This window comes from Ammospiza nelsoni, chromosome 5, assembly GCF_027579445.1.
Source record: "Ammospiza nelsoni isolate bAmmNel1 chromosome 5, bAmmNel1.pri, whole genome shotgun sequence".
In the NCBI taxonomy this organism is placed as follows: Eukaryota; Metazoa; Chordata; class Aves; order Passeriformes; family Passerellidae; genus Ammospiza; species Ammospiza nelsoni.
The window spans coordinates 56597759-56610311 of NC_080637.1; the positions used below are offsets into that span (position 1 = coordinate 56597759).

Consider the following 12553-nt stretch of genomic DNA (forward strand, 5'->3'; position numbering starts at 1 on the left):
GATGAAATTTTAGAATTTGGGCAAGAACTTGGAAGTCAAATGGATAGTCTACATTAACTGAAATGCCATGGAATCTCCACTCACTGGTCTTGGTATTGTTCAAATAGTCAAGCTGTTATAGTGTTTTGTCATAACAGGGAGGAACCTGGAAGTCTGTCTTCCTTAGGAATATTTAATTTCAATTTAAAATCCTGTGTTCTGTAAAATGTTTGCCAACCATTTTAGTTTACTTGAAAACTAATTCCCAAAGTCTGGTTTTTCCTTTTGCTATTTGATGAGTTTAAAAAAAACATAATTATTGAACCCTTAAGGGAAGTCTTTGATGTCACTGTGGGTTACTGCTGAGTTAAGACTAATAAGGAAGGTAGATTGAGTAAAAGAGAATTAAAAAAAACTTAAAAAGCAAGCTGACTTGGTTACATTAAATATGTTTACAGGTACATTCCATTCTCACCTAACTTGATCTTGATGTAACTTTATTTTCTCTACCATGGTTTCAAAATTCATTTTGATCTGATCAGTTTGATGGCTTCACTTTGTCGTCCACCTTGCAAATGATAGGAGCAGACTCCTTCTCCTGAAGTTTTTATAGTGTCTATTAAGCCACAAAGCATGAGATATTTTTGTTTGCTAAAATCCTCAAAGAGGAGGCTCTAATAAAATAACTGTGTAGCCCTCTTGTCCGGTATTGGTAAAAGGGGAATTTGTAGCTACAATATTTTTTCTTGTTTCAAATATCTCCTTTCTGCATCCTCAAGTTTCTTGTGCCAATGAGATCTTTAGTTTGGATTGTTTTCTCCAGATGCATTTTCTCACATTTTTCCTGTAACTATTCTAATTTTCCTGTTGGGTCCATGTTTCCAAATATTTTTAAAATTCTTTGTATACTTTTTTAGTAACCTTTTTTGGGTTTCATTACTCTTTCCAGTGAATCTTCCCTGACCTTCATTAAATTCTTTCTAACACTAATTAGTTAGTGATCCTTGATTAGCCCTGTTCTTCTAAACAAATCCTTTCAACGTTATATTTAAGTCCTGTGTTTAGGAGGATGAGAGTTTCATTAGGATATTTGGGGAAGGAATGCTGAAGAATTAATATTGTCCTGCAGCTCTTTGGGGAAAATGTTTAGTACCAATTATTGCTCCACTAAAAGATTACACATGAAGGCACACTTTAAACATGTTTAAAGTTGTAAACTGTAAGAACAAAGTCAGATGAAAATTTCTTTGCTTTCCAAGAAGTTGGTAAAGGTGTGTGATTACATTTTTTCACTCCCAGACTGTTGATATATTTCCCTCCCAGAATTTCCTGGGCCTTCAGTATATTTTTCTCCTTTCTTTCTCTTCTACAGACATATCAACATGCTCTCATTTACTTTCATTGATTCCTTTTCTGTTGTAATGAATTACTCTGTCCTCTCTAAAACTGAATTTTCTTCAAGGCTCAAAACAGTTCAATTTTTTTTTTTTTGTTGGTCTTGATTCCTTGGGGTGTTAGGATGGGGCCACTCAAAGGCTGGGTTACTTAGGGTGGCACAAGTTCTTCCCTCCCCTGGGTTCAGAGAGGTTAAATCTGTCTTTATCCAGCACTGCCCCGCTAGGAACAGGGATCACCTTGAGGTCTTTCTTTGTTTCTCTCCTTCTTTCCACTGACTCAAGAGATCCAGGTAGGTAAGCAGGGTTTGCCAGGGATGTGCCCCTTGGAGAACACACAAGATAGGGAATCAGGTGTTGTTTACAGGGGCCTGAAGTGACAGGACAAGGGGGAATGGCTTCACACTGACAAGAGAGCAGGTTTAGATTGGATAATGGGAAGAAATTTTTCCCTGTGAGGGTGGAGAGGCCCTGGCACAGGTATTCCAGAGAAGCTGTGGCTGCCCCATCCCTGGAAGGTCAGGTTGGATGGGGCAGCCTAGTCTAGTGGAAAGTGTCACTGCGCATTGCAAGGGGTTGCAATGGGATGATCTTAAAGGTTGCTTCCAGCCCAGACCATTGTGTGATTCTACAATTTACACAATTCCACTCATCAGTATAGGAGTATTTAAATGGGTTGGGTTTGAATTGTGTGAGGAACAACCATAAATGATGCTATATTCTGCTACAGTTACCCACAAAATATGTTATCTGCTGTTGAAATGGCAGCATTTTGTTGTTTGGTCCTAGCTTAAGGGAGCTTCAAAATATGAGGCCAAATTTCAAAATTTAGTTTTACAGGTATTTTCCCAAAGCATTACCACTGTTCTTGCTCAATGAAAGCAAACAAAGGCATAACATCTCTCTGTCTGTCTGACAAATACAATCCCATAATAGAACCTTCTAGTTTCTCTTGATGAATTGTTTTATGTTACTCTAGAATATCTTTAATGACTGAGTTCCTGTATACTTACTCAGTAGCTTTTAACACTCCTAAACTTGTGTTCATGGTACATGAGTTATTCAAGCTTTTGCTCTAATTTTTCATTTATCAGAGTTATTTTGAAAGTGATCTGGACTAAAAAGATTGTGATAATCTACCAGTGACTCCATCCTGTCATATAAAACTATTTTTCCTTGACAAGCATCCTATTAATAGGGCAGTCTAAACAGATCCTTGATGTGAATGACAAACTCTTCCCTAGACTTCTCACCTCCTGCATCCTATGTCACCATCATAAGAAATAGAGGGTTTTAGTCCTTGATTTCTAATAATTAACCCTTTTGCAGCAGAGAACAGCTGGGTTCTCTGTTCTGCTCATTCCACATTTGCATCTGGTATTGGGGCAGCAGCTGGGTCATTCCAATTTTTATTTGTGGAAACCTTCCTTCCCATCAATGTGAACTGCTTAGCTGCTCTGCTTGTGTTCAGGGTGTTAGCATAAGGATGTTCAACAAATTTTCCATGGGTCTTGTCTTCACTTAGAGTGTATGGCTTATTTTTTTTTTTGATAATTCCTTTGGCCTGTCAAATCTGGGATAGTTGTTATGGTTCTAATTTTTTTTTTTTTAAATACATTCCATGTGTTTGTCATGCATGTTTGTAAAATTTTATTATCACGTTCTTTCTAAATCAAAGGGAAATTAAGGAGAGATGGGTTTACATTATTTATTCTTATCAAACTGGATCATTTTATACAGAGGCTTAATTTGATGGATAGTAGATACACATGTGTATGTTTGAGGCAAATCCTGGAGACCACTCTCAAAGAAAATTCCCACTGTCAACATGAGTTTTGCCTGAGTAGATATTTCATATTTTGGCTCTTTGTTTTCAGAATGGGAATCATTGTTTTCTACTTGGAGCACTCATTCGGCCTCGCAGTACCTTGGCTCACATGGTTTTCAATAAGTGTACTGGCAACTTCCAGTATCCTGGTTTTCAGATCTATCTCTACATGGACATTTGGCCTTTGTGAAGACATGACAACTATTTCTAGCTTGCTGTCCTAAGTGTAGGACTCTTCCCATTTTCAGACAAAGAATTGATTCTGAACCACACTCTTTTTACAGCTGAGCGGAATTGTCCCTTCACATCCATGGATGCATGGGTCAAACATCCCTAAGTCTGGACTGCAAAGAAATATTTGGTGCAAAATAGTCATAAAAGGAATATATACAAAATGCATTCCAGAGAGCTCTTTGGTCTGTTCAGTCAAGGGTAAGATGACTTGGCAAATTCAATGAAGACAGATCAACTACTATTCCAGTCCAGGTGTAGGTGTATGAAAGGCAGTTAAAAGGATACTAGAATGTCCTACTAGGAAAGTTAAACATAATTTGGCCAAATTTGAACAGAATATGCTCTCAGAGCAAAATTGTCAATAGCAAAAATTAATTTAGTGTACAATGTTTTGCTTGGCATTTATTTTCTTTATTTCACCTAGTTTTCATTCAAATCAGTTTTCAAAAGTTGCTCTGACCTCTGGACACTGCTCCTCATGTCTCAGAATACTTTGTTTAGCAGAAAGTAAGGGAAAAAAGGAAGAAAACAAATTCAGGTCTGAAGTAGCATAGTTTATCTAGATCTTCTCCGTTTCTTACAGCCTCATTTATCTCCTTTCCCTGCTTTGATAAAGCTGTCTCCTCTCATGTAGCTACCCATGCCAGATATCTTCATCCTTTCTTCATTTAAGTCTAAAGATGTTTGTCACATCCTATTGGAATATGAATCCCAATATTACCAGGTAGATTGTGCCTGGGCCAGTCTGACCCTTGCTGCTGGGCCAAAGGCAGCAACTGCGGTGTATCACCCCAGAGACACCTTTGGCTTGCTGGTGGTTGCAGCTGGGCAGCTGAACAAGCCCAGGCTTGGTAGGAACTCTGTTTACCTCAGGAGGAAGGCTTCAGGCGATGGTGAAGACAAAGGAGATGGATTCTGGTGGAGGGTTAATATCCAGAGCTTTATTCATGGTCACACAACAGCTCCAACAGAATGCCAACCACATGGTCTGATTCACCTTTTAAGCTCCCGGGGCAGGGGGAGGGGAGGGGACAGGTGAGCCACCAACCAGGTGGGAGGAGCGGGGTCTCAGGGGAGGATGACACCCAGACAGGCCAATGACCTCTGGGCCTGAGGGGCATCCTTTGAAAGTGATGAACCACACAACGCCTTGCTGGAATGTTAAAACTGATTGACAGCCCAGCAGGGGGCGAGGGGGGAAGGGGAAGAGGGGTATTGGCACACCTGGGGAAGGGACACGGAAGTTTAAAACAGGGTATTACAACACACTGCAACAACATCCAACCCCTGAATTTTTATATAAGGAAGAATCGTAGCAAATAATGCAAATCAACACAAGCCAGTAAAAATTTAAGAAGTATCAGGATACAGGTGTTGACTGCAGCAACTTCAAATGCCTATTGTTGTATCTTTGTCTTTTTCTCATCCTGCTTACCACCATTTTTGCTGCTGATCAGCTTTTATATTAATGTTAGAGTTTACCTGTGCCCTACTGTTTCTTGGAGTTCTGCATGTCATCCAGAAGAGGGATCAGAGGGATGGAGAACCTCTCTTACAAGAAAAGGCTGGAAAGCATTGGAGTTGTTCAGCCTGGAGAAGAGAAGGCTTTGGGGCGACCTCATTGTGGCCTTCCAGTGCCTGAAGGGAGCCCACAGGGAAGAGGGAGAGAGACTCTGGACAAGGGCCTGGAGTGACATGACAAGGGAGAATGGCTTCACACTGACAGAGAGCAGGTTTACATGGGATATTGGGAAGAAATTGTTCCTGTGAGGGTGGAGAGGCCCTGCCACAGGTTTCCCACAGCAGCTGTGGCTGCCCTGTTCCTGGCAGTGCTCCAGGCTGGGGTGGATGGGGCTTGGAGCAGCCTTGTGTAGATACCCAGAAAAGAAGTGTCTGCTGAGTGTCTCAAACACTGATATTGGGGTAGCCACGGAGCCAACTGAGGATTGTTGGTAGACACAGGCAAGGGCTTTTGGTACCAGCATGCCAGGAGGAAGAACAAAATGGGGCTGGTGAAGGGGGACATGTGGAGGTAGTGCAGCACTTTTCTGGAGCAAATATCTTGGTGAAGTCCACAGAGGCACAACTGAAAAAGTGCAGGAATGAGGCCAAGAAGTGGGCATGGACTGTAGAGAGGATCAAGACCACCCAAGACCCCTGAAAGCTCCTTGTCCAGTTCCAGAAAGGTTGAAAGGATGGAGGGTTCAAGATAACTTATTTGACTGGAAAGCAAGAAACTTACCTTCAGGGGAGAAACCCATCCCTAAAAGGGAAACACCCAGCACTCCTAGGTGGAACCCCTCAGGATCCTGGATACCTCATTACCCCATCAGAGACCAACACTGGAATTAGAGCTGCTCATCTCTTTCTCTCTCTCTTATTAATCTCCTTTTCTCTCTTCCCTTTCATCTCATTCTTTTATCCAAAGTCCCGTGCCATGTTCTTTTATAGTAGGTTAGGGATTACACACCCATTTCCATGCAAAGTGTGTAATTAATAATTTCATTTTTCTGATTGTTTGCAAGACCCTGTGACTTTTGCTATTCCTTATGACCAAAAGCATTTACTCATCACAGTGGAAGGTGTCCCTGCCCATGGCAAATGGGTTGGAATGAGATGTAAGGACCCTTCCAACTCAAACTATTCCAAGATTCAATTATTTAAATGATACTTTATCACATACTTTTTGAATGCATTAGGAAAACTTCACTATCAGGATAAAAAAATATTTTGGAGGTGTTACTGTTTTTATATTCTCACATGCAACAGAGAATAGTGAGGGTTGTGTCTGCTGTGGTGAAAATGTTGTGTCAGTTCCATGTAGGCCCCCTTTTATTGCTCATGAAGATTCATTAATTTAGAATGGATTTTGTTCTCTTCATGACTATCAGATTAATTAAAAAATGTTAATAATCCATTATTTTGGATGGGGCTGATATGCAAGGGTTCTTATTATAGTAAAGAGGGGTGCTATGACCACTGCTGTAGGAATAGTCTTTTTTTTGTGGGAGATATCAATCCAAATTCCAGCTCTGCATGGATTCAGAACTTGGTGGGAATGAGGACATGCATGATACTTTTCTCTTTTGTGAGCTGCTCACTTGAAAAGCCTGGTAAATTTTTTTCATCTCTTTTAATTTATGCTCTAATTTGGGAGAGGAAAAGATATTTTGCATGGGCACATTGAAAGGTTATTGATTAGGGAAGCTGGGACAGATCTGACAGCCTAGTCCAAAAGGCGTGTGGAGTTGAATTATCTTGATGGCTTTGTTTGTAAATATGACCAAAAATTTTGGGGATTTTCTCCTAATCATAATAACATTTGTTTGTTTGTTTTTGTCTTTTCAGGAGCATCCCAGGCCAGAGTATGAAACCAAATTGCTGCAGAAAAAGCTGAAAAATAAAAACATTCCAACAGAAAGTTCAAACGAGGTGAGATGCACCTTATCTTTTAATTTATGTGGGATTTGTGTTTAGTTATGTTGTGATTATATTTTTGTCTGTCTCTCAGAGGTTACAAAAGGCACTTTTTGGTGCTGTTAATTAGCCTTTTGAGTTGGTAGGTGGCCGTGTGCTGCAGTGCCATTCCAGGGCTTTGAGGTCATGTCTTTCAAAGTAAAGCAATTTGCATAGAAATGGGGTTGACAGGTGGTTCACGACCTAATCTGGGGAGTAGTGCCTGATTCCCAAGAGAATCACTACAGAATTCTTATAGCAATCCCTCATCCCTCAGAATGTCAGTACTTTCTGCAGAATGGAGATAGCAACTTTTATTATGGTGATTTCATTTGCAAAGGTGACCTCGGTGACTTTAGTGCTGCTGCAGTTACACAGTTGTGAAGTTTTAATGACATTTCCAGGATAAATTGAAAAATAGTTGGTAGATAATTTTCAGACTGAACAGGGTTCAGGATTTTTATGTCTATTTCAAACTTTTTTGAACAAGCCCTTTTTTATCAATCTCATCTTGTAAATTATTGACTGAGGTCTATTTTCTAAATATTCACAAGTTCTGTAGTCTTGCTCCATTAGGCTTGGTTAACCATTGCTCTTTCCCTGCATTCCACATGTGCCAGGAAAGTCAAAGCATTCCAATACCATGTTCAGCTTCCAGGGAGAAAAAATCAGTTTAATTTGATTATAGGTTGAGAATCAGTATCCGAAGTGGAGAATTTTCAAGTTTTCAGGTTTGGTCCAACAAATTTAGCTTGTGGAAGAACTACATTATCCCTTTCTTCTGCTGACCACCATTGTAAAATGTTTCCAGGCAATCTTTCATTTCAGTGAGCCTGCCTGTTACCTGTTGTGCCCAACCAAACGCCACAGAAAATCATGGAAAGATTCTCAGTAATTGTAGTGGTGGTTTTGATCTTGCCCAAGAAGCAGAGACTCACAGAGCACTGTGGGGTCTTACACATTGTACAGCTCCCTTGGTCTTTCAAGTGAGGAATCAAGGACTGTAAAAGTCCAATAAAGTAGTTGCTCTTCAGCTTTTGTTGTTTTGGCTTAAGGTAAATGGGAACTGGAAACAAGTTAGCCATTGATGCTGTAGAATATTGTGATTATCTTGCTTATCTGAGATACAGAAATAATTATAAATTAGATATTAATTTAAGGTAAAACAAAAAGAAACATAAAAAAGCCCCAACAAAAATCCCCCAAAACACCAACCAAATGAAAAAACCCCACACCAAAACCCAAAAAACAACCCAAGAAGAAATGTTAGGTAAATAGGTGGAAAACAAGGAACAATGTAAGATCCAGCACTACAAAACTAGGAAAAGCTCCTTTCAGACATCAAGAATGAGGTCTAACATGGTATATTTTTTGTCAAATTGCTTTCTGTGCTAATGTGGATGGAAAAAACCCCCAAATTTATGAATCAGTGTTCCCCAAATTACTGAAATATATTCCAAGCAACTGAGCAGTTTTCCGTCAGTGAACATTCTGGCCTACTAATTCTGTCCAGAAAACAGCACATTAGTCTGGGTTTGGAAGATGTGTTGCTCACGCCTTTGTACATGAGTGTCTTATAAAATTGTGAGAACAATAGATGTTGATGTGAGAACTGCAGGAGAGGAAAGAACCTAAACATAACAGTTCCATTAAACAGTCCTAATGTGGAAAGGCACCATTACATTTTGCTTTGGAAGACTTGAAAAATTAAACATTAAAAGTGGTGAGTATTTAAGATTGCAATAATTATTTAGCCTTATTTTTAGAGATTTCAACCTTTTCTTTTTGCAAGACCATTAGCTCAGGAGATTTTGTGTGGCAGGTTAATATTAAGACACAGGTTTCTGTGAGGTCTCTGGCTCAGTATTTCTGTCTTATTGAGTGGATGCCAGGGTATAGAACTTGGTCATATTACTAGGAGAGATCTAGTGGCTGGACAGGCATCAAAGTAGAGATGTCTCTGTAGTTAAAGATTCAATCCTCCTAATTTCTTGGTTTTGTGTGAGTACACAGATGTCTGTGAGGTTTCTATCTCCTCATGTTTTGGTTGACAGTCTAATTTCATGGCATAAGTCTCTGTGAAGTTTTCTCCTGAATATTTTTAGCAAACCATTGTAAATTAAAGGCATCTCTTTTTTAGTGTGGCTGGTCAAAAACTGTAGTATGGAGTTAATATCAAAGGATTGGCTCTGGCATTGCTGCCTAAAATTTCTCATTACTTATCTAACTTCAAGTCAGAAGTCTCCAGTTCAGCAGCTGTGGCTTGTTGGGATAGAAATGATGCCAAAGAGTGGCTATTGTGAGCATACTGGTGTAGAGTTTACTTAAAGGTATATATTTCTATAAAATTATTGGCTTGTTTCCAGTATGTTAATTCCTCTGTTCCAGTGAGGAAGTGACTGATTTTATGGCAAGAAGCAGCTTTTATGTGCAAAGCTTTTTGTACAGTGCATTTTTTTTCCTTGCCTTACTCCAACAAGGAGTTCCTGTGAAGCTAATCGGGTCATTTTTGCAATGAAGGGGACAGGGGTTTAGTTAGGGGCTGCTTTTGTGATTGCAGGAGAAAGGTCACACCACTTACATCCGCTCTTAAATGATAACTTGGCAGTACATGTTCAGAGGAAACCAGCACACAGTTTTCCCTCTCTGCTGTTCAAGTCATTAACTTTAATGAGTGTGGAAGATGCCCAGCACCTGTCAGGCACAGTAAACATATGAGTCACTCTACCCAGGCAGCAAATTCCAAATCAGCCTGATGAGCCTGGCAAGACAAAGTATGACACATCTAATATATTACTTGCCCAGTGGGGGTTGTGTTCTAGAATATAGCTCTCATACAAAACACCACTTGGGTGTGTTTCTGCTACTGGAATAAGAAAATAACAAAATTTCACCCTCCTCCACTCTGTTCAGGCTGTTTGAATAAATATTTTATTGGTTATTTGGAGAGTGAGAAAGAAACTGCAAGGGCTCAGAGAGCTTCACAAAATATTGATGAACAGTAACACTAACTTCTATTATTTCAGAAGAGAATTCATTTACAGCTAAAGGAGTTGAAACATTTGTGTGAAATGCCTCAGGTTAAGTAGCAAATAGATAAATAGACAGTCTTCATGAATTATGACATTGATTTTAGAAAATTCTAAGGGACCGATTTGGGAAATCTGGAATGACCTGTCTTATAGTCAGTATCGCTATTTAATTCTTTATGGTCACGTGCTATTAACAAGGACATGTAGTGACAGCATAATGTGGAATGAATTCAAACTGACAGAGAACAAGTTTAGGTTAAAAATTAGGATGAAATTCTTCCTTGTGAGGGTGGTGGATGCCCTGGCACAGGTTGCCCAGAGAAGTTGTGGCTGTCCCATCCCTGGAAGTGTTCCAGACCAGGTTGGATGGGGCTTGGAACAGCCTGGGCTAGTGGAAGGTGTCCCTGCCCATGGCAGGGGGTTGGAACTGACTGATCTTCAAGGTCCCTTCCAATTCAACCCATTCTATGATTCTCTGATATAAAGGCTTGCAATGTATAGCTCCTTTATTCATGTACATCAAAAGGCATTTTTGTTCTTGCAGCAGAGATGAAGGATTACACACACATGTATGAATGCATGTATCTGATAATACATTCATGCAAACACAGCAGATGCAAGCTTTTTAATGAAGCAATTAATGGTATATTTTGTTTTTCTTAAATGAACTATAACACAGAAGATGTGGATAGAAATCTTTAATGAATAGGGTTAAGTTATGTGCAGAATGTTAACTGAAAATGTGGTGGATATTTGCAGTCTTCTGAGATGTTCTTCTCTCTCTGCAGTAGTGGAATCCTCAATGGAATTACACAGAGGTCAGGAAATGAAAATTGGTCTTGTGCCTGAAAACATGCAGATGGGGCTAGATCCAACTCTCACTGGAGCTGATGGAAAGCCTTCCAGTCATTTTTGTGAGAGATGACCCTGACTCCTTTTCATTAAATGTCCAGCTGATCTGGCAAACATGATTGAACATAACATGTGTGTATATATATATATATATATATATATATATATATATATATATATATATATATATATACACACACGTGTGTGTGTGTGTGTGTGTGTTCTTATCTTTCCTATTTGGCAGGAAAGTAAATGACTCATTCTACATATTTCTCAAGAAAAATTTTCTTTATAGAAAAATAAGGGCTTGTCTTTTGGCTTGTGTCCTGACTTGGAGCAAACCCTAGCAGTAATAGATTCTGGCATTCTGTCTTTCCTTTAATTCATTTTAAATATGATACTGGCAGAATCAATTATTCAAATAGTTAATTCAGCTGGTAATTGAAACAAAAAAGAAATATTTCTTTCTGAACCATCATTCCAGTGAACAACTGAGTTAAACTGAGTTAAAGCAAGCTAATTTGGAGGGGAGGGTCTCTGGTGTAAAGGATGATACAGATAAATATGAAGTAGAATTGCACATTGCTAATACTTTATATATCTATTTTTAAAATTTCAACATTGCAAAACATGAAATAAAAATTCTTGCTAGCAGTTGATTACCAATCTTCCGTAAGCAAATCTCCCATAAGGATTAAAAACCCTTTTAGATATTGGAGCCCATTTCTTCCATAAGCAAGTCCTTGATAAGATTAGCTAAAGAAAAAAAAATCTCTTATTATTGTAAATATTAGCTGAAACTCTGTAGAAAAAAACAAGATAATTGGTCATAAATACCAGTTTGAATAATCAGAATTATAAAAGAACTTTTAAGATACCCAGAGTTCTTTAATCCCTAGTATTTTAGCATTTATTGAACCATATTATTAGTACGATAAACCCATCCATTTGATACAATATTTCTTAAACTGGCCAGTGTCTTTCTGGCCTCTTACATGTCTTTACTTTGAGAAATATCTTTCTAAACATATGGGATAGTAAGATGAGTATGTAATAAATTACATTTTTTTTCTTTTCCAGCTTATTTCTTGTATCATTAACTTTTGAAAATAAAAAATGACTGAATGAAAATAAAAGAATGGCTGAAGATGAATGAGGACACACATGATTCTAATCTTCCACAGAGATTTCTTCCTCTTTTTTATACTTGTACTTGTCATAATTCTGTTTTTTTTAGTGTTTATTTGACTTCTAAGCTATGGATGTTTCATACCAGAGTATTCATAAGCAGAATTTATGTCTTCAAAGGACTGTTGACATGGTCTTTCAATGTGTTATTTAGATGTGAGGGTTCTTTAATTTTAGAGTACATGGCATGTGTTCAAACCTTCTCAGTATTGCTGTCTTGGAATTTGGTTATCGTTGTATGGAGTAGTGGAAGAAATACAGCTAAAAATGTCCCACTTGCTCCCTGTTCCTCAGAAAATCTGCAATGGGATTTCCTCTTTTGTATCAGAGAGATGAACCCAATGTAGGGCCACAGTGCTGTGCTCCTGTGTCTACAATTATATTCCAGCCAGACTTCAGTAGGAAATAGCTCTTCCTACACTCTCAATATGAAGTAACAAAATCCTTAAACGTGTATTATAGTAGAATATTCCAAGTTGGGAATGCTTTCAGGATCTTATGTAGTCCACATAACTACTCCTGTCAAAAAGTGTGATCTCAAACTGTGTTACTCAGGATATTACCTGGTCAGGTTATGGAAATGTCCAAGG

General features: G+C 38.7%; 1 protein-coding gene across 1 annotated transcript in view; it reads left to right on the forward strand.

Moving 5' to 3' along the window:
* ANO2 (anoctamin 2) overlaps positions 1-12553 on the forward strand; it is a 159393-nt gene that overhangs the window by 78580 nt on the left and 68260 nt on the right. The window contains exon 14 of the mRNA XM_059471896.1: positions 6784-6867. Coding sequence (XP_059327879.1) covers positions 6784-6867 — 84 coding nt within the window. The remainder of the gene's footprint in view (positions 1-6783; positions 6868-12553) is intronic.